The sequence below is a fragment of the Pteronotus mesoamericanus genome, unplaced genomic scaffold, assembly GCF_021234165.1.
Source record: "Pteronotus mesoamericanus isolate MK-2021 breed Mesoamerican mustached bat unplaced genomic scaffold, CSHL_Meso_final scaffold_31, whole genome shotgun sequence".
NCBI classification, from domain to species: Eukaryota; Metazoa; Chordata; class Mammalia; order Chiroptera; family Mormoopidae; genus Pteronotus; species Pteronotus mesoamericanus.
In genome coordinates this window covers 3528954-3549421 of record NW_026555312.1, presented here as the reverse complement: position 1 = coordinate 3549421, position 20468 = coordinate 3528954, and the positions used below count along the sequence as shown (strand labels likewise).

General features: G+C 47.0%; 1 protein-coding gene and 1 pseudogene across 1 annotated transcript; one reads left to right on the top strand and one right to left on the bottom strand.

Moving 5' to 3' along the window:
* Nucleotides 1–1652: 1652 nt before the first annotated feature.
* BARHL2 (BarH like homeobox 2) lies at nucleotides 1653–7085 on the top strand. Its single transcript, XM_054592053.1, has 3 exons — nucleotides 1653–2312; nucleotides 4203–4428; nucleotides 6188–7085. Exons 1-3 carry the CDS (start codon nucleotides 1694–1696, stop codon nucleotides 6498–6500), a joined length of 1158 nt encoding a protein of 385 aa, XP_054448028.1. The 5' UTR covers nucleotides 1653–1693; the 3' UTR covers nucleotides 6501–7085.
* Nucleotides 7086–18806: 11721 nt separating this feature from the next.
* Nucleotides 18807–20178, bottom strand: LOC129085633 (elongation factor 1-alpha 1-like; annotated as a pseudogene).
* Between the last annotated feature and the right edge of the window lie 290 nt (nucleotides 20179–20468).

Genomic DNA, 20468 nt, shown 5'->3' with positions numbered 1-20468 from the left:
AACGGGAGGGGAGGGGGCGGGAAGCGAGCGGGCGAGCACTGAAAACGGCCTGGAGGCGAAACGGCCGCTGCGGACCCACCGCCCAAGGCTCCGCGCCCTCGCCGGCCTGACGCCGCAAAGCGCCTCGGCTGCAGCGCCACAACAGAACGCCTTGGGGTTTGATTTCCCCTGCTCGGGAGAAAGTGCCTGGCATTTCCCCCGTCACAGGCCCTGATTGGTGACTAGAGAGGGTCACTGGGTTGGAGCAGCAGGCCGCTTCCCAGCCCTTCCAGGGAGTGCCGGTGGACGCGGGCCCTCGGGGGCCGGCGCCCGGGCTGCGCCAGAGCCCGGCGCCCGAGCTCTTTGGGGGAGGAATCAGAGCTTGATGTCCGTCCGGACGTCCGTTCGCGCACCCAGAGCTCTGGCTGCTGGAGTTACACACTTTCCGGGGGGTTCCTTCAGGGATCCCCCTCCTCTGCTCTCAGTGTCCTCGGACTAGTCAAACGCGTGTTCGGGGACGCTGCGCAGGAGGCCGTAAGGGAGGCTAAAGGTAAGCCGGCCAGATTGCTTTTCACGTCCTGCACTCTTCCTTCCCTCTTCAGATTTAAGAAAATGGGCAAATCCTTACTATTCTGTCTCTTTTATCCCTTTGGTTCCCTCCTGTCGTTTCTCTTTGCTCTCTTTCTCTCTCTCCCTTTGCCCTCCCTCACGACAGGGACACCGGGACCACAGTAGGACTAGGCGTTCGGCCTTGGGCTGCTGGCGAAGGGATCTGCGGCTTCTCAAAAGAGCAGCGGAGCCGACCCGCGATAGCTGACGGGCTCGCGAGCCGCTTGGCCATTGGCTCCCGGCACGTCGGCGTCGCTCGCTGGCGCGGGCGCGGCCAATGGGGGCGGCGGGGCCCGGCGCGCGGCCTCGGCGGCAGGGGCGCGGTGGGGGGGGAGCGGCGGCAGTGGCCGTGACGTCACGGGAGGGGGTCGGCGCCGCCCGCGAGCAGCCGGATTACAAGCGAACGCGCCCGGCAGCAGCCGGAGTCGCACGGCGCCGCGTCTCCGCCGTCTTCTCCGCCTGCACCTGCTCCTTCGTTTCCTCCTCTTCCTCCTCCTCCTCCTTCTCCTCCTCCTCCTCCTCCTCCTCCTCCTCCTCGTGTTGCCGCGACCACTGCGGCGGTGTCTGCTCCACAACTTTACGAGAAAGTTCAGAAACTCGGCGCCGGGGCGGCCAAGTCGTACGCGACAAGCCACCTCGGGGAGCCGCCGGGGAGCTCCGAGGCGCGCTCGGCCGCCTGGGCTTCGGGGTCGCTGCACCTGACACGTCCGCCGCCGCCGCTGCCGCCTGGTGCCAGGCTGTGAGCAGACCCAGGCGGCGGCGGCAGCCTCGGGGGTCACCTCCTGTCGCCTGCGCCGCCACCGCTGCCCCACACGCGCGGTCGTCCCTGGAGCGCAAGCTCTGTGCGTTCTCAACAATTTTTTGTAACTTCCCCTCAGTCGTCCTTTCTTCCCACTCTTACTTTTTGCATAAAGGGAAAAAAAGTTGTGTCGAAACTGCCCACCGATTGTCACCTCCCAATTGTCCTTCCTTCCCTCCTTCCCCACTTTTTTTTTTTTTTTAAAGCGGCAACAACATTGTTTAGTGTTTATTTTACGATCGATAGCTTTCTTTGCTTGGTCGGGGCGGCTGCTGAGCGGCGGAGTGGCGTGGACCTCATGTAGAAATGACAACAATGGAAGGGGCCAGCGGGTCGAGTTTTGGAATAGACACGATTTTGTCCAGTGCCAGCTCGGGCAGCCCCGGCATGATGAATGGAGATTTCCGCCCGCTCGGTGAGACTAGGACCGCGGATTTTAGGAGTCAGGCCACTCCATCCCCCTGTTCAGAGATTGATACCGTAGGAACGGCGCCTTCCTCTCCCATCTCTGTCACCATGGAGCCTCCGGAGACGCATCTGGTAGACGGGCCCCAGCATCACCACCACCTCCACCACGGCCAGCAGCCTCCGCCGCCGGCCGCAGCCCCAACGCAAAGTTTGCAGCCTTCGCCGCCGCAGCAGCCGCCGCCGCCGCCGCCGCAGCAGCCACCCGCTCAGCAGCTGGGCTCGGCCGCCTCGGCCCCCAGGACTTCCACCTCTTCTTTTTTAATTAAAGACATCCTGGGCGACAGCAAACCTCTGGCGGCTTGTGCACCCTACAGCACCAGCGTTTCCTCTCCCCACCACACCCCGAAGCAGGAGAGCAACGCAGCACACGAGAGCTTCAGGCCAAAGCTGGAGCAGGAGGACAGCAAAACCAAACTGGACAAGCGGGAAGATTCCCAGAGCGACATCAAATGCCACGGTGAGTCGCGCCACCTCGGCTCCCTCAGCCCCAAGCCGTCTCGCCTGTCCTGCTGGTTCCCTGTCACCCCTTCAGTCTCCCGCAGATCTCTCTGGTGGGGAGTTATTCCGGCACCTTCCGAGGCGATCTCGCCACAATTAAAAACTGCAGGCGCGAGTGCCCGGGTGTGCGATTCCGGGACTTGAGACTCGCCCAAAGTTCTGCTTATTGTTGCATTTCTACCTCTCAACCCACACCGTCATCCACCTCCTTTCTTTGTTTTACCTAATTTTAATTTATTAGGAAGGGGCCAGCGGCGAGGGTATTTGATGGGAAATACTTTCGTTGATAAAAGGCAAAGACTTGAGATTTTTCTAAACCGAGACCTTGTGAGTGCGAATTAGGGAGAGGTGGGAGAGAGAAACAGGCTTAGCCAGCTGGTGTCTTGGGCTGTAATTGCAACATGGTACTTATTTTTTTTAATGAAAATTATTTCCTTCCCCCTAAATACAAATTTTCTAAACAATATCACAGGAATTATCAGACTTAATGGAGGAAAAATTTCCGAGTTGATTAACAGAGCAACTTTTTTGAAAATTAGATCATGGTTAATATAGGGAAGTCCACAAGATAAAAATTTATAATCAGTTTTTTTGTATTTTAAAAACACCCTTTTTACTGTATGACTCCAACCGAATATCTGCATTTTAGTAAAATTTCTGGCTCCTTACAAGTAATTTAGACATAGCATTTATGAAAGTAAAAATTATGGAATTGAATTTATCTATTTTTGTAAAATCAGAAGATGGCAATTGAAATTGTCCTTCAACTCCCTTTTTCAAGTTTTTCCAGACAATTTCATAAGTGTTCTGGTATTTATGGCAAAAGAATTTTAACATAGCAGGAAAGTTTTTTTTCCTTTACTAAGTTGTCTATTGTTGTTATTATTATTATTACTGTTATTATTATTATTAATATTCACCATCCCTGGGAAAGATGTGTGCTGACTGTCTGGAAGGTAGGATATTGGCTTCTCATTTTACTATTACAGCATTAGCATAATAGTGCCCAAAACAGATGTACAGTCTGGTCTGGCGATTTTTTGTGCACCAACCTCCCCAGTGGGTCAATTAGAGAGATTATTGTTCTTCCTGCAGGGAAGATCAAGGAGCACAGCAAAAAACGGGTACAAACAGAGAGGGATTGACATATTGATTTCCCAGCATTTCAGTAAAAAACCAAAGTTGACAAATGGAATCCGGAAATCTCTGGCCTGTCACCTGAATGGGCTCAGTGATTTTGAGCTCAGCTCAGTGTCTGGGTGACATATTCTTTCTGAAGCTTTGCAAGACGTGATGCAAACGGCTGCAGAGAGCTTGATTCCAACATTTCCCAAGTGTACCTGATAAAGGAAAACAAATGCCTATAACTTTGAGTAAACAGAAAAAGTGAAATGAAAAAGGTGCTCCCTCCAAAAAAAAAAGAACTAAAATAGAAAGACCTCTTGAAAACTACCAAATCTAAAAAAAAAAAAAAAAAATGAAGTCATAGTGAAAAACAATAAAGGAAAGGGACAGGGTCTCCCCACCCTCTCCAGTCAAGGAAACAGTAACAAAAGGGCCCTTTATTAGAAAGTATTTTTTCTTTTTAAATTTCAAAGGTGGAGAGATATGATACCGTTTTACAACCCTTTTAAGGAACTCCACACAAGGCTTCGTACTCCCTAGACAGAAATTGGTCCTCTTTCTCCACACTGGCTGAAATCTAAGTATGTGTGTGAGGAGAGTGGCAGAATATAGTCCCCAGAGACTGGCAGCTGGCTTGGGAATGTGGAAATGTATGCCAGGAGGACGCTCCATCCTTCCCTATTCCAGGCTACTTTACTGAGCTGTGTCTGGATTTCTATCATAGGAACAAAGGAAGAAGGAGACCGGGAGATTACAAGTAGCCGAGAAAGTCCCCCTGTGAGAGCCAAAAAGCCTCGCAAGGCCAGGACGGCTTTCTCTGACCACCAGCTCAATCAACTGGAGCGTAGCTTTGAGCGGCAGAAGTACTTGAGTGTGCAGGACCGTATGGACCTGGCGGCTTCGCTCAACCTCACTGACACCCAGGTCAAGACCTGGTACCAGAATCGCAGGTAAGGGAGGGTCTGTGGGGGACCAAAGCATCTGGCCATCCAGGTCATGACCATAGCACTAGTCTTCTTCCCTCCTGGCCTTGGGAGATGCTAGGGACTCAGAGGGCTTGGAGTGGGCACTTGGGGGGCTTTCAAGCAGGGGCAGGGATTAGCCACTCCCCCAAGGTAAGAGCTGTCCATAGGCAGCTGGAGTTTAGAAAATTTTGCACTTGTAAGTGTCTTAACATGTGCTACTTTCCCTCTCAAATCTGAGTGGCTAGAATTCCACCCATGGCCCCCTCCGCCACTTTGCCCCAAAATCAACCAAGCCACACCTTCTCAAAACCAGACATCCATGCAGCTGACACTCAGGCCCGTGGAGCCTGCGAGGTGTACCCTTTGGGCCTGCCGCAGACTGGTTCCAAACGTCTGTAGCTGGCGACACAGCCTAGCTATTTCGGTCTTGGAAGAACTACCTCACTGTCTTGACTTAAATGCCCTTGTGTTGGCCAGTGAGGTGGCCAGGACAGCTAAGGTGGGCAGCAGCAGGCAGGAGAATAAATCAGTGTCTCGTTAGGCATCCATACTGAGGATCTGTCCCCTGTACTGGCTGCCCCGGAGCCCACCAGGAGCCTCAAAGGAAATTTGGAAGGGAGCTGGCAAAGCTTGCAAGGCCCCTGAACTGTAGAGGAAACCCAGGCAAGCTGAGGCTGAGGTTATACTGTGTTTCTAAGCCTGGTACTTGTCTCCCTTGTCTCGATTTTTCTCTTGTTCATGTTCTAATCGTCCATAAGTGCAGTCAGAAATGCCCATCCAGTTGTCATCTTTACCATAATTTTCTGTCTCATTACATACGGTTTTAGCCACCCTAATTCTGTCGGAAAACATTAGTGTCATTTGTAACCAATTTAAAATGGACGACATGTTTATTAATTTGGCTGGAGCTGCCGGGTATGGATGGCCCATCAGTCCTGAGTTCCTTCATGAGACAGTTGAGCAAAGGCCTGCTCTCCTCCTCTTTCTAACAAGAATGCAGTGGGGGAGGGAGGAGACTGAGAAAAGCTGATCACAGATTTTAATTGTTACTCTCTCCCTGAGGAGAAAATATCTTGAAATGCATTTTTTCCCTCCTGGAATGGCCTGGAGGTACTGACCCCTTGGGAGAAAACTCCCTCAAACGAATTCCGAATTCTGTTTGGAAACCTTGTCACCTTCCTTGCCCTAAGTCCCCTGCCTCCTGTAAGGTCCTGTCAGGCTTAAGAGAGAGATGTCCCCAATGGCCCTGGGGACTGAGAGAGGCCGGGTCCAAGGCCCAGGAGTCTCTGTGTCCCTTTGTTTACCGTTTCTTCTTTCTCAGCCAGGAGGAAAGGCGGGGGAGGGCAGAGAGACACTCTAGGATTGTTGGGGAACCACTCACTACGGAAGGGAATTAGAGGAGGGGAAAGATCGCCTATAGAAAGAGTGGCCTTTGCCGGCTTTCAGGAAAGTTTCCAGAGGTAGCCAAACTATAAGGGGTGGCAGGAAACAGGGGAGCAGGGAATGAGGCAGCAAAGCTTGTAGAATTTCATTTGCGAATATCTCAGAAAAACCGCCTTGGCTTTTGGTCACTCTGTGAGCAAGAGGGTGGTGTTGGGGGTGGGAGGTGCACAAGATGGGGCCATCCCCGGTTCTCAGCCTCCTGTCCCCCAGGAAGAGAAGGAGGGAGAGGGCGAGAGAAGGGGCCTTGGCGCCTGGACCGTGCCCGCAGCTGCGGGGTGCGCGTACGTCCACTTTTTTTCAGGACCAAGTGGAAGCGGCAGACCGCTGTGGGCCTGGAGCTGCTGGCCGAGGCAGGGAACTATTCGGCACTGCAGAGGATGTTTCCGTCGCCTTACTTCTACCATCCCAGCCTGCTGGGCAGCATGGACAGTACTACTGCAGCCGCCGCGGCCGCCGCCATGTACAGCAGCATGTACCGGACTCCTCCCGCACCCCACCCCCCGCTGCAGCGGCCCCTGGTGCCCCGCGTGCTCATCCACGGCCTGGGGCCCGGGGCACAGCCGGCTCTCAACCCCCTGTCCAACCCCATTCCAGGCACCCCGCACCCCCGGTGAAGGACAAGATCCAGGACAGCGCTGCAGTCCCTCTCCCGTTCCCTCCCCTCCTCGGACTGCCGTCCTTTCTCTCCCGGCACCCGGCCAACGGGCCTCCCTGCAGCGCACCCGGGGACCACGGAGTGAGAGAGGAAGACACTCACCAATGGGCGGGGCCCCCCAGAGGAGCCAGCCCTCGGCTGTCCCTCTCCCCACCCCCAGGGGCAGGGCTGGAAAGCTCCCCCACTGCAGTGTGACTGGTGAAAACGCTGACCCCACACAAAGTGCGATCAGTAAGTGAAAACATCAACAAAAACAAAACCTCAAGTTCTTTTAAAAATGACTTTAGGGACAAGCAGGAGGGAGGGAGGGGGAGGGGTAAGGAGGAAAGAAAGAAGGGCACGGAGAGGAAACTGCACAGGCGGAGAATTGTAGGTGGACAGACGGCCTCCAGTTCTGAGGCAGAGGGCGTTGCTGTGGACCTTCCGCCTGCCCCAGAGAAAAGAGGAGGCTAACTGAGAACTTTGCACTGATTTCTCATGATCTTTTTTCTTTTGGAAAAGTGGCATGCTCCATAAAATGAAAAAAAAAATGTACATTTGAAAGACTGAGTGATAAGTGATATATCATATTTATTATATGTTGTCCAAAAAAGAGTCACTTATATACGTTAGTAAAACATGATTTTTCTTTTCATGTCTTTTTGATTCAGTAAAATAAATGCTTAGACAAAAATATAGATTTTTTGTGATTGAAAATTACAAAAATAAAGTTTATCTTTTTTTAACAAGTGATGAAATCCAAGGGAGCTGATTTTACTAAAGCAGAATGTACTATGGTGAAGTGACCGATTTGATTTAGGAAAAAAATCCTTCCCGGAATATTAGGAATTTATGAAATCTGTAAAGATGTCGGGTTGACTTGTATAAAAAACAGCTCCATTTTTTCATGCTGGCCTCTTCCGAGCCGTTATTTATTTGTGTGGTTTTCTTTATTTTTAAGTGGATGGTTTCAGAGCAGCCTGCGAGGCCCGGAGAGAAAGCTGCCCGTAGGCTGCTGGTGATTGCTAAGTGAGAGGCCAACTTTCCCTGCTGCCTGGGCCTGCCCGGCAGCCCCAGCTGAACCGGGTCTGTCCGCCCCTCCTCCTTCCCCAGGGCTTCCTCCCGGGGCAGCCAGGGTCCCCAGTGTCGGGCGGGCGCGCCGACGCTCCGCGGGCCTCGCAGCTGTTCCGAAGCCCGAGGCCCGCCGCCCGCACGGCAGGACAGCCTGCGAGCGCGAGGCTGCAGGGCGCGCAATTAGGACGCCCCGGGGACTCGGAGAGGGCCGGCTAACAAACCCTGGTGGCGGCTTTGATCTTAGCCTTCTCATTCCCCGGGTGGGCGTCCAGCCCGCTGCCGCAGGCCGAGCCTCTCGTCCTAGTGAGTAGGTTGTGAGTGAGTAGGGATGCCTCGAGAGGGAATGCAACTCTGGCCCGGACAGGCGAGCCAAGCTTTTTATCAGAGCCTCTGGAGGACCTGGGAACCACAAAATGAGAGGACCTGCCCGGAGGGTGGAGGAAGCCCACTGCCTGCTTTAGGAGTGGGTGTGAATGGGTGTGTAAAATACTTGTAGTAACTCTGGCGAGGGCCTGATTTCTGCCCAGATGCCCCCCCCCCCCCCGGATGCTCAGCACTCAGGACTATATAAGACTGAAAAACTGAATGGGGGGTGGGGTGCAGTTCCTGGGCTGCTCCCACCTTCTCCAGCCCCTAGATTACTTCTTGAAGAGCGAGAGAGTAGGATCCCACATCCAGTAACCTTATATATCTGTCCCCACTCTTATCTTTGAACAGTGTCAAAGGGGTAAGTCACACAGCAGAAACACATTCAGACCCATCCTCCAACTTTCTCTGATGTCTAAACCTTAGTAGTTAAAAAAACATTTTTAAGGATTTGGAGTGCTGTGGGAGTGTGTTTTGGGGAGGAGAGGAAAAGAAGAAAGGAAGAAAGAAGTGAAATCCAGGAGGAAATTGCTTCAGGCGCTTCAATCAGACCTTTGCTAATTAGGGAGTGGTTCGCAGATTTCTCTCCAGCTCATCCATTTGTTTTAAAAATGGTCTTGGTCTTGTTTGATTTTAACAAAAGGGGCTGGGCTGCCCCTTTTCCTTTTCTTCCCGCTGAGCTGGGGGGAAACTCAGGCAGCTGGGCTGGGCTGGAAGCTGGGTGTTGCTGTGACTAGGAGGAATGCCCAAAGCCAGAGCACTTAACGGATGCTCCTCCTTCCATCTTAGCTGCTGCTTGGTTTTACAGTCAAGTTGAAGTAATTCAAAATGGTCTGCCTGGGCCTAAAAAGACACTTTCCAAGGCTCGGCAGAACCATAGGTTCTGTCTGCACTGGTCCTGGGACTGGTCAGTTTCGACACAAGTGGGACCTGGAGTTCACACATCCCAAATTCCTACAAAAAAATGGCCTCAGGTCCAGTTGGGAAAAACATAAACCTACAAATACAGACAAGGCTCTAGCACCCATCTGCTGCCAGCAGCTCACCAGCCATTCTGCTGAGCAGCCTGCCTGCTGCCCCTTCACTGTCAAGGCTGAACTTGGACTGCATAGATGGACAATGCAGGGGGAAGCACTATGTCTATAGAAACCAAGGTTTCTTAATCTCATATTCCACTGCTACTAGAAAATACTCTAGATTCACCAGAATCCTCTCAAATGTGCTTTTCTTCAAAGTCTTATTACCCACTCCCCACCAACCATGCCGCTGAATGTGCCAATTCTCTTTCTAAATTTGGTTACTTCCTGTTGCCTCTACGTTGTCCAAGTGGATGATGAGGGTAGAGGGTGGTTCTGGGAAGAAAGTTGAGTCCTGGATGTCTTCTTTTCATTCTTTTCTTTCTGTAGCATCACTACCAAGGGCACCTCAGCAGGTGACTCTCACTTCAAATATGCCCAACGTACTGCTTAAAAGTCAAACACAAACCCAGTCCTTTCCTTTAAAAGGAGTCCTTCTGTCCTTCTGTGCCTGCCCAACAAAGTGGGGAGGGGTGGCTAAGAGGTGAAGAGTGCCACCCCACATTTTTCTGAAAAGCAAGGAACAAGATAACAGCCATAGGTCTCTTCTCTCGGGAGGCCCGGGGTTAGCCATGAAGGCCCGGAGGAAAGTAGTCCCTGGGAGCTGCACTCCTTTTCTCTTCCCACCTTCAGCCAGCATCTGAAGGGCACTCCACAACTAGACTCCATTGCTCCTTTCAGTAATTTGGGACTGGCAAAAACAGTCTCTCTGTGGCAATCTTTGCTTGCTACAGAAACACAGGAACACCAACTTCTTTTAGAGAGATGTTTAAACACCCGCAAAGACCTCTTAGATTTGCCCACCCCAAGACTAGCTCTTGGAATCCCAGCGAACCTAGCACAAATTTGTAGTGGGTGTAAAGCAAGTTAACTCCTCAGCTAGCAGCTAGTCGTTTTAACTCAAGCCAGTAATTTTCAATGAGTTGCAAAGTAATGATTGCTGCTTGCCTCGGTGCTTCCCGCGAATACACCTACCACCTTCTGTCAGCTTATTTTTGCCCCACCCCTTAAAATGAAAGCCCACATGATGGCAAATTAGCCAGCCGATTTCCTCTGTTGCAAATGAAACCGCTTGTGCTCAAACTAAGACTTCCCTCTTCCTCCCTCCCTGCCATCTGACTCTTGCTTAGGCAGCCCTTCCCCAGAAGTCTGCCGAATCCCACCTCCCCTCTTTAAACAGGCGGCTTGTGAATAGTTTGTTTTGCTGTATTTTTAACTTTCTAAAAATATTCTGAAAAGCTCTCCCCAGGGCTAGGGAAACTTTGGTTCCTGTTAAGCCACGTGGTTACAAAAATATACTGTAAAAGAGCTGCCTGGTTTTCTAAAAAGCCAGGCACGGCTTGAAGTCAACATACTTGGAAAGAAACTGACTTTTTGTCACTGGTGCGAATAGTCAGGAGCAAGAGTGAGCCTCAGAGGGAACTGATCTCTCCTCCATAGCTCTGGATCCTTGGTGAAGCACAGCTGGCTTGCCCTGTGCCTTGGCAGTTGTCTAGAGATGTGGGAAGAAGGGCGAGTGCAGACTTCTCTAGGGTTTACCCCGTGGACCCTGGGACAGGCTCTTTGAGTCTTCCACTAGGTCTTTGCCCAATCCCACTTCTTGTCCAGTTGCAGCCTTTCTACCACTTCTTTCCCTGCATTTGGGTCTCGTAGCCAGGTCCAGTGCCCCTCCCTTCTGACCTTTGGCACGCTGCTGAGTAGGGGGGGCGTTGGGGGGTGTGCTTTCAGAGAAAACACTGGCCTCTTGCACTGGAAAACGAGAGCAGCTGTCTCAGGACGATGAGATGACTCGGAAGGGACTTTCTTCCTCCCGTCCTTCCGGCTGAATTTTGAAGGTGTCTGTCAGTCTGAGTGTTGGTGGGTGGACCACCTCGGCCAGCCTGGCATTCTCAGTTTCTCTCCTCTCTGCTTTTCCTGGTCTCTCTCCCTACTTCCCTCGCTCGGTTTCTCTCTCCTAGCACCACAGACAGCTCCCTGGGCGCGCGTAGGAGCAAAGCACCCGGGCGGACGGATTCCAGGCAAAGCCTAGGCGACCGCAGGGGGCGCGCCGAGTTAGGGTCCGCAACGCCGGCGGAGGACGTCCGCGAGGTGATTACAAAGCGACCTCCCCATCAGCGGTTTCTTGATTTGCTCTAGGTCCAAACAGGGTCACATTCCAAAGAACAAAATCTTCAGATCAATAAAGTAATTCACAAACCAAAAGATCTCGGGGTAAGTAGTGCTCAGTGACAGATCAACTCTCAATCGCTCCTATTTAGTAAGTTCTTAGTGGAAGCCGACTGGGGAGGAGCGGGGCCTCAAGTCTGCTGCTTCGAAACCTTTGCGCCGGGGTTGCAGCGAGGTCGCCGGTGGAACCTCTCTAAACGGCCCTTTTCACTTTCTCCGCTCGCGCAGCGCCGCGTGTGCTCGGCGAAACGCCGCCTCGGCGGCCGGAAGCCCGGAAGAGGAGCTCCGGCGGCGGCCGCCCGCGCGGCAGTTCGGGTTGAGCCGAGGCCCTGATCTCCACCGCTACTCCCACCCGGTGGCCCCTCCCTGCCCGTCTGGGACTCCCCCAGCTCCGGGTACTATCTGGCCCAGGACAGCGGGTCGCCCCTGCGGGAGCTCCACTGAAAGAGGAGGACCTCCTCGAGCGGGGGACTGAACTTGATTTACGATGAAAGGGCCACGTCGCTTTGTGGAGCTCATTAATTCCTGCCCCCCGCCCCCCCCCCCATCTCTGGCCGCCTCACTTGATTCTTTAGTCAAGAGTCCCTTGGTTTAGCAGTCTTCCCGCCCATTCCTAACGCATTGCAGCCAGCGGTTAGCGCAGCGGCTTTAAGCCCGGCTGCAGTGCGCGGGCTCCGCGCAGGATCTCCCGCGGTGTGTGTCCCAGCCCAGTCTTTGCGCTCCTCCCGCCCCGGGGAAAGCCTGGTGGCCACAAGTTCCTGCGCCCAGTTACAGAGGGCGTTTCAGGGAGGAATGCGCGCAGCCGGACCTAAAGACCGGGGATAGGCTTTAATGAATAAAGGGTGCTTGGACTGGGCCTGCAGAACAGGGCCTTCTCTCAGATCTCTGGGCTCGGGAGTGACTATAAAGCCCTCTCCTTTTTTCTACGAAGATAGTAAAATAATCTTTGCCCAGGTGGGAGCTCACATCTGTAGCCTTCTTCATATTCTCCCTCCCCCTAAAAGGCCCCATGGCTGAAAATGGCTGACTCCTTCAGATTATTCCTTAATTCTTGGAAGCCAGCTCCTTTTTCTTGACCTCTCCCCCCTAGTTTCCCCTCTGGCTCTCCTCTTCCTCTTTCCCGTTGAAGTTGCAGGGATGGCATTTAGAAGCTGATAAAGACTTGTAACAGCATAGACTGCCCACATTTGTAAGCTCAAGCCGCACTGGGGAGCCAGTAAAGCCTGCAGGGTCTGGAGGAAGCTGTGTTCCAGGGCATACCTCCGTAGTTGAAATGGGAAGATAAGTTTCCTATAGACCAATATGTATAGACACAATGCCGCTTCAGGAGAAAGGAATTAAGCATTGATGGTGCACTCTTTCCCTACTCCCGTGCTCCAAAATTAGAGTGCCCATTGTGGAAACATAGTCTGCATTCTAAAACCAATAGGCTAACAGAGTGTTAGAAAAAGAAGGAAGTCGGTGCTATTCACTTCCTATTCTAGGGAAACTAAGCTACTTGGTGTAGTTTCCAGGTGTGGGAGTCCTCCAAGTGAAGAGATCACAGCAGGTCTCTTTCTCACGGGGCAGTTTGCTCCTTACGTGAACTGCTATGAGATGATTTCCTAGTGATCTAAATATGAAACTTTTTATTTACTTAAGATTTCTTACTTGAGAAAATTGGCATGCCATAGTTTCTGAAAGATGTAATGTTTGGTAAGTACCACAGAAAGAGCTGGTTGCACAACTTTCTTTTACACCAACTCTGGCCTTGCCTGGCTGGGCATTTGCAGAACTATGGGAAGGGGATATCTAGCCCAGAGTTTAAGAGACAGAGTTGCCCATTGGAAATAGGGTGTATCAGAGCCAGAAATCACTTTAAAATGTTAAATTATCATTCATCTGCTCCATTTCCCACAAACTTGTTCTGTTAGTAATGGAAGTTTACAGAATAGTTCCCATTCAATTAAGATTTCAAAAGGACACCTACTTGCTCACCAACCTTGAGTGAGCACACTGCCATTACATTAAACATGTTCATATGTGAATAGATGCATAATTGTCACATATCTTTTAATGCTATGCATTGATAGATTGGCCCATACAGTCATATAAAGCACAAATGGGTAAGTGTGGCATGGGGTACCTCATTTTATGTTCCTTTCTGAAAATCCATATTTTGTATCTCCTCTGCTGACTTCTCTAGATTTATGTCACAGCACATCATTAAGGACCAGTTCTTCCCACCTATTTCTGCCACGTGTTAGCTCTCTGCCTGCCCACCTTAGCTTTGCCCAATCAGAGGGCAAATAAGAAAGTGTGCTGTTGTCTGGGCTCCTGTTTTCCTCCTTCAACCTTGTGTGAAGTTTTCCCAGGTGTGCCTGGTTCCAGAGACCAGGCCCAAACTTTTGTTACCCCTTTCTTCTACCCTTCTTGTTACCGTCTTGGGTTACAATGCTTTGCCCTTGGTGGGGCCAAAGGGATGACGTTATGCAATTCCACACGTGCCACCCTGAGGCTGGTGGCCTAATTATCCTTGTAGAAGGCACAGTTATTTCCACATGCCCAAAATCCTCCCATGAAGATATTTATTAGGGTAGAATTCGATTAGAATTGATATAAACATTAGACCTTTCCACCTCATTTAGCAAAGAAATAATAACTGCTTTCATTTCAGGAACTGCTAATAGATCTGATGGCCAGGCGTCTGGTGAGAAGCGACAGGTGAGTGAATTCAGTAAAGAAAGGCCCTAGCCTGCCTGGAGACTTAAAAAAAAAAAAGAAAAGAAAAAAAAAAAAGGCCTTGATCTTCAGAGTTGGTTCTGCTCTCCATTCCTGTCTTGACTTTATCCTCCTGATTTTTACTTTGCTATTTTATATATTTGGTGTGTCTTTATGGGGGCAAATGAGATGGACCAAACATTTCTACTGAGGGAAGTCAATGTTGAAAAGTTGAATTAAGCTTGTGGATTTATTGAATCCTACTATTAACTTTTTGGACTAGGATTAAAAAAAAAGAGAGAACTCTTGAAAACACTGCTTTTTACCAGCAGTGCTGTATACCTCCATGGCTATGCAGGAAGGATCCCCCTTATTTGCCAGCGTGTTTACAGATCTTTCTTTTTCTCCCATAAATGATATAGTCTCTATGGAGAACATGACTCTTACTTGGTTCCGTCCAGAAGAGTTATTTCCCAACATCCACATTAATAAGTAATTGGATTTTAAGCAGAGCTGTCCTTGATCCAAACCCAGGACTGGAAGTAATCTCAAACGTCATCTAGTTTATTACTTATTTTAAGCTTTAGTTTTTTCTACAATATATTTGCTTAGTGTTTTTTTTCCCTTTTATCCATGTCCCCTCTCCCATTCTTTTTCCTGTGAAGTTAGAGAAAGGAAAGGAAAGAGATACTATAGTTTACAGCATTTTCAGATAATTCTTGACTCTCTTTTTTAATGTACTTAAATTTTTTGTGGTTAAATCCTGCTATAAAAGTTTTACAAACCTTTGTAAAAATTATTAACTTTCCTATTATAAAAGCAATGCATGCTAACTGTGGAACATTTATAAAATACTGAAGAGTAGAAAGAAGAAATAAAGTCCATCTTCTATCACTCAAAAACAAGTACTGCTAATATTTGATTTATTATTTTTAATTTTTTTTTTGCTGTGAATTTTTACATAGTTGTGATCGCACTTCATCTGGAATATCTTTTATGCTTTTCTCATGTAGAATCAGTATTTCTATGTATTATTTCAAACTCTTTGTAAGTATACTATTTGATACAAAATATTCTCTCTCATAAATGTGCCATGATAGAGCCAACTATTCTTCCATTGCTGGACATTTAGATTATTTTCCTTAACTTGAGATAAATAATACTTCAATAAGCACAAAAGCAAGACTTTGGAGAATGGATTCTATATGCTATTTGATGTGTCACTTTATTATTTATTTATGTTGATTAGGGCAAAGAAGCAATGAAAGAGCAAGATGACCAGCTCAAGAAGGGAAATGAGTTACTGAGCAAAAGCAGTGGTTTCAGTGATTAGCACAAATTCTGTCTTAGCAAATTTAGAGCTGTGTGAATTAGCCTGTATATGTTGTGGTGAAGTAAGCTAAGAATACCATTTGCTTTTTTTTTTTTTTTTTTTTTTTTTTTTTTTTTTTTAAGAATGTGTAGTTTGAGCTTCACTGACTTTGGCTATGAATTTGGCAATCTTCTCATCAGAGGAAGCTTGCCTGACTAAAGAAGAGAAAAGAAAGTTAGGCCTCTTCTGATTTGGGATGAGAGCATGTGGCCTGCCTGGTATGCTCTACTGTTTTCTGTGCTCCACCTGTTCTGTGGGTAAAAAGAAGGCTTTAGCTTCTAGGGCTGTCAATTTGGTACCTGTCATCAGAACTAAATTCAGGTTAAAGGAAAAAATAAAACATAACCCACAAAGAAATTTGAGGGTGGGGGCGGAGAACTGAGGAAAAGAACTAAATAGCAATAGTCTACCCTTTCATTTACATGACACACATTAACCATAACATAGAAGTTCCAAGAGAACTGTCTTGTTCTCTTGTCTCCAGGAGCCCATGTAGGGCGCTTTAATTGCCACATTTTCAAACCACTATAATGGTGAGGATGTCTTAGTAATTACCTTAATGAGATAACACCTTTCCTTCCCTCAACCTACTCATTATCATGCCTCTTGTTCAAATTTCAACTACAAAGAACTATACTTGTAAAAAAAAAGTCTGAAATGTATTGTTCCAGGTCTTATACCTTTAAAATAATCACATTGCACATATCTTAAGATTATGAAAGAAATAGTACACACAGGCAATTCAAATATGTTAAAGGAAAGGCTTGAGATAAGTAAACTAAACATCTGGGTGCCCTTTAATTATTCTTGGCTGGATTCTTTATCTTGACCTATAGTGATGCTTAGGTGCCAAAGTGATGAATTTTAAGATGTTGGGCTGTGAAGACGTGCAGCTGCAACACTGATGGATTTAGGAAGGGATGGTAACAAGGTTAGCTGCATGTGAAGTGTGAATTGAGATTTTTGCAAAGAGACTGTGATTGCAGATGGGCATAATGTTGTACCCTTGCATGAAATCTTGCTATTATTGTATAATGGTCAGACAGAGTGTGAAATGACTTATTACTTTTCTTTTATTCTTTAATGAAGTTGGTTAGAGTAGCAATACTACTGCTAGTCAATAATAGTAAAGCACACACACAACTATGACAGATGCTGACATATTAAATATTTATTTAGTTTTGACTTTTTTCTCCTAATTTTCAGGAATATCCATATGTAAACAGAAGCATCTCTTTATCTATATAGGACAAGTTTGCACTGGTTTGAGTATCTGCACCTACCATTATTACCCTCCATAAATACTACAAAAGGCTGTGGTGTATATAAAATATTTCAACATTCAAGAAAATTTCATAACACTTTTAAGTGTTTAAAAATGCTGTAATACTTTTAGGCTGATTTCTGCATGGAATTATGATTTGAAAACTCTATTTGGAGTTATATGGGTAACACTGAAATATCAGTTTATCATTATAAGTGGCTAGAAGTGCTTTATGGAACAGAACATAATAAAACCCATTATGAGGCACACTCTAACATGCTTTGAATTATAGGGAAGATCAAATCAGTTATTCTGTTTTGTAATATGGAGTACATATCTTTCCTTCTATTACACATATCTTCCTTTATATCACAGGGCCCATAATGTAAATGTTTCATTACTTATCAATATTAGCATCACAAAACATAATACCTTAGGTTTTATAAGTCAGAGAGAAACAATGCTACCATGTTAAAAACAAAACAAAACAAACAAAAAACCCTCTCTCAGACATATAGTCAATCTCCTGGCCCCAGATGCTCATGTTAGAAACACTAATAAATATTCATTTAAGAAGTATTTGGTTTTGGAGATTAGGGGTTTTATTTATTATAGAAAATTTTTATATGGTATGTAAGATTCACAATCATAATGCATTGGCTTGATACTCTTTTTTAAAAGTATATTTTATTGATTATGTTATGACAGTTCTAATTTTTTCACTTTTTGCCCTCATCTGCCTGGTAGCTTCCTTCTCTCCAGCAATCCCCCCTTTAGTTCATGTCCATGGGTCATGCTTATAAGTTCTTTGGCTTCTCCATTTCCTGTGCTGTTCTTAACATTCCCCTGTATATTTTGTACCTACCAATTATGCTTTTTGGTCTCTGACCTTTTCCCCCATTCTCCCCTTCCCCCTTCCAGCTGATAACCCTCCAAATGATCTCTATACCTATTATTCTGTTCCTGTTCTGGTTGTTTGCTTAGTGGTTTCTTTTTTTGGTTTGTTTTAGATCCAGTTGTTGATAGTGGTGAATCTGTTGCCTTTTTAATGTTCATAGTTTTGATCTTCTTTTTCTTAAATAAGCCCCTTTAACATTTCATGTGATAATGGCTTGGCAATGATGAACTCCTTTAGCTTTACCTTGTCTGGGAAGCACTTTATCTGTCCTTCCATTATAAAAGATAGTTTTGCTGGATAGAGTAATTTAGGCTGTAGGTCCTTGCTTTTCATCTCTTTGAGTACTTCTTACCAGTCCCTTCTTGCCTGAAAAATTTCTTTTGAGAAATCAGCTGATAGTCTTATGGTAACTCTTTGTAGGTAACTCTCTGCTTTTCTCTTGCAGCTTTTAAGATTCTTTAGTTTTAACCTTTGGCACTTTAATTATGATGTGTTTTGGTGTGGTCCACTTTGGGTCCAACTTGTTTGGGGGACTTTCTGTGCTTCTTGGACTTGTATGTCTATTTCCTTCACCAAATTAAGGAAGTTTTCTTTCATTTTTTTTTTCAAATAAGTTTTCAATTTCTTGCTCTTTCTCATCTCCTTCTGGCATCCCTATGATATGGATGTTGGTATGATTGGAGATGTCCCAGGGTCTTCTTATACTACCCTTTTCTTAAAATTTTTTAAAAAGATTTATTTATTTATTTTTAGAGAGGGCAAGGGAGGGAGAAAGAGAGGGAGAGAAACATCAATGTGTGGTTGCATCTCATGCACACTGCCGTTGGCGACCTGGCCTGCAACCCAGGCATGTGCCCTACACTGGGAACCGAACCAGTGACCCTCCAGTTCGCAGGCCAGCGCTCAATCCACTGAGCCACACCAGCCAGGGCATACCCTTGTTTTTTTTAATTCTTGTTTTTTCTTTCTGTTCTGGTTGAATGTTTATTTCTTCCTTCCTTAATGCTCCAAATTGTTTATTTGAATCCCGGCTTCCTTCCCTTCACTGTTGGTTCCCTGTAGATTTTTCTTTTTATTTTTTTCTCATTAAACTTTGTTTTAATGGGTCTCACAATTCTGTGACAGATTTTGCTTAAGTTGTTTCCATTAAAAAGTACTGATTTTAAAAACTAATAACTTAAAAACTGCCACACACACACACACACACACACACAATGGTCCACAAAACATTCTCTTTTTCTTCTGAAGGTTTTATGAGACATTGTAATCATTAACAAGTTCTTTACTATTAAACTTAACTGGTCAATTGAAACAAAGAGTTCTTAGACTGTTCTTTTACCACTAGTGTTGGAAGGTGTTGGGGATAATATTCATTTAGACTTCTGAGCTTTCTGGGCAGACTTGGGGATTTTGCTAGCTTCAACTGCTTTCTTATCCATTGCTTTGATGACACCAACAGCAACTGTCCATCTAATATCACAAACAGCAAAGTGCCACAGAGGAAGATAGTCAGAGAAGCTCTCAACATACATGGGCTTGCCAGGAACCATATCAACGATGGCAGCATCACCACATTTCAAAAACTTTGGGCCATCTTCCAGCTCTTCCCCAGAATGATGATCAATCTTCTCCTTCAGTTCATCAAATTTGCAAGCAATATGAGCTGTGTGACGATCCAGAACAGGTGCATATCCAACACTGATTTGGCCAGGATGGTTGAGGATAATCACCGGAGCTGTGAAGCCAGCTGCTTCCATTTGTGGGTCATTTTTCTTGTCACCAGCTACATTGCCATGACCAACATCTTTGACAGACATATTCTTGACATTGTCCCCAGGAAAAGCTTCACCCAAAGCTTCATGGTGCATTTTAACAGACTTGACTTCAGTTGTAACATTGACTGGAGCAAAGGTGACCACCATGCCAGGTTTGAGAACGCCAGTCTCCTCTCAGCCCACAGGAACAGTACCAATACCAGCAATTTTGTAGACATCCTGGAGGGGCAGATGCAGGGGCTCATCAGTTGGATGAGTTGGTGGCAGGATATGATCCAGAGCATCAAGCAGTGTGGTTCCACTGGCACTGCCATCTTTACGGGTGACTTTCCATCCCTTGAACCAAGGCATGTTAGCACTTGGCTTTAGCATGTTGTCACCATTCCAATCAGAAATTGGCACAAATGCTACTGTGTCAGGGTTGTAGCCAATTTTCTTAATGTAGGTGCTGACTTCTTTAACAATTTCCTCGTATCTTTTCTGGTTGTAGGGTGGCTCAGTGGAATCCACTTTGTTAACATCAACAATCAGCTGCTTCACATCCAGTGTGTAAACCAGAAGGGCATGCACACAGGTCTGCCTATTCTTGGAGATCCCTGCTTCAAATTCACCAACACCAGCAGCAACAATCAGGACAGCACAGTCAGCCTGAGATGTGCCTGTAATCATGTTTTTGATAAAGTCTCTGTGTCCTGGGGTATCAATGAAGGTCACATAATACTTGCTGGTTTTGAATTTCTGCAGAGAGATATTGATGGCGATACTATGCTCACATTCAGCTTTCAGTTTTTTCCAAGATTCATACATGAAGGAGCCCTTCCCCATCTCAGCAGCCTCCTTCTCAGATTTTTCAGTGGTTCTTTTATCGATCCCACCACATTTGTAGATCAACTGGCCAGTAGTGGTAGACTTGCCAGAATCTATGTGCCCAACGACCAGAGTTGATGTGAGTCTTTTCCTTTCCCATTTTTGGCTTTGATTTGGTGGTGGTTTTCATAACACCTATGTTCTGGCAGCAAATCTGTTGCAGAAAAAAAGGTGATTTTTTTCTTTATTTCACTTAGTGTAACCTTTATTTCTTCATTATTGTTGTTGCCATACTCAATGAGTTCTTTGAGCTTCCTGATCACCAGTGTTTTGAACTCTTCATCTGATAGGTGGGCTATCTCCATTTTGTTTAGTACTGTTTCTGGGGTTTTGTTCTTTTCTTTCATTTGGGCCATTTCTTTGTCTCCTCAATTTGGCAGCCTCCATGTG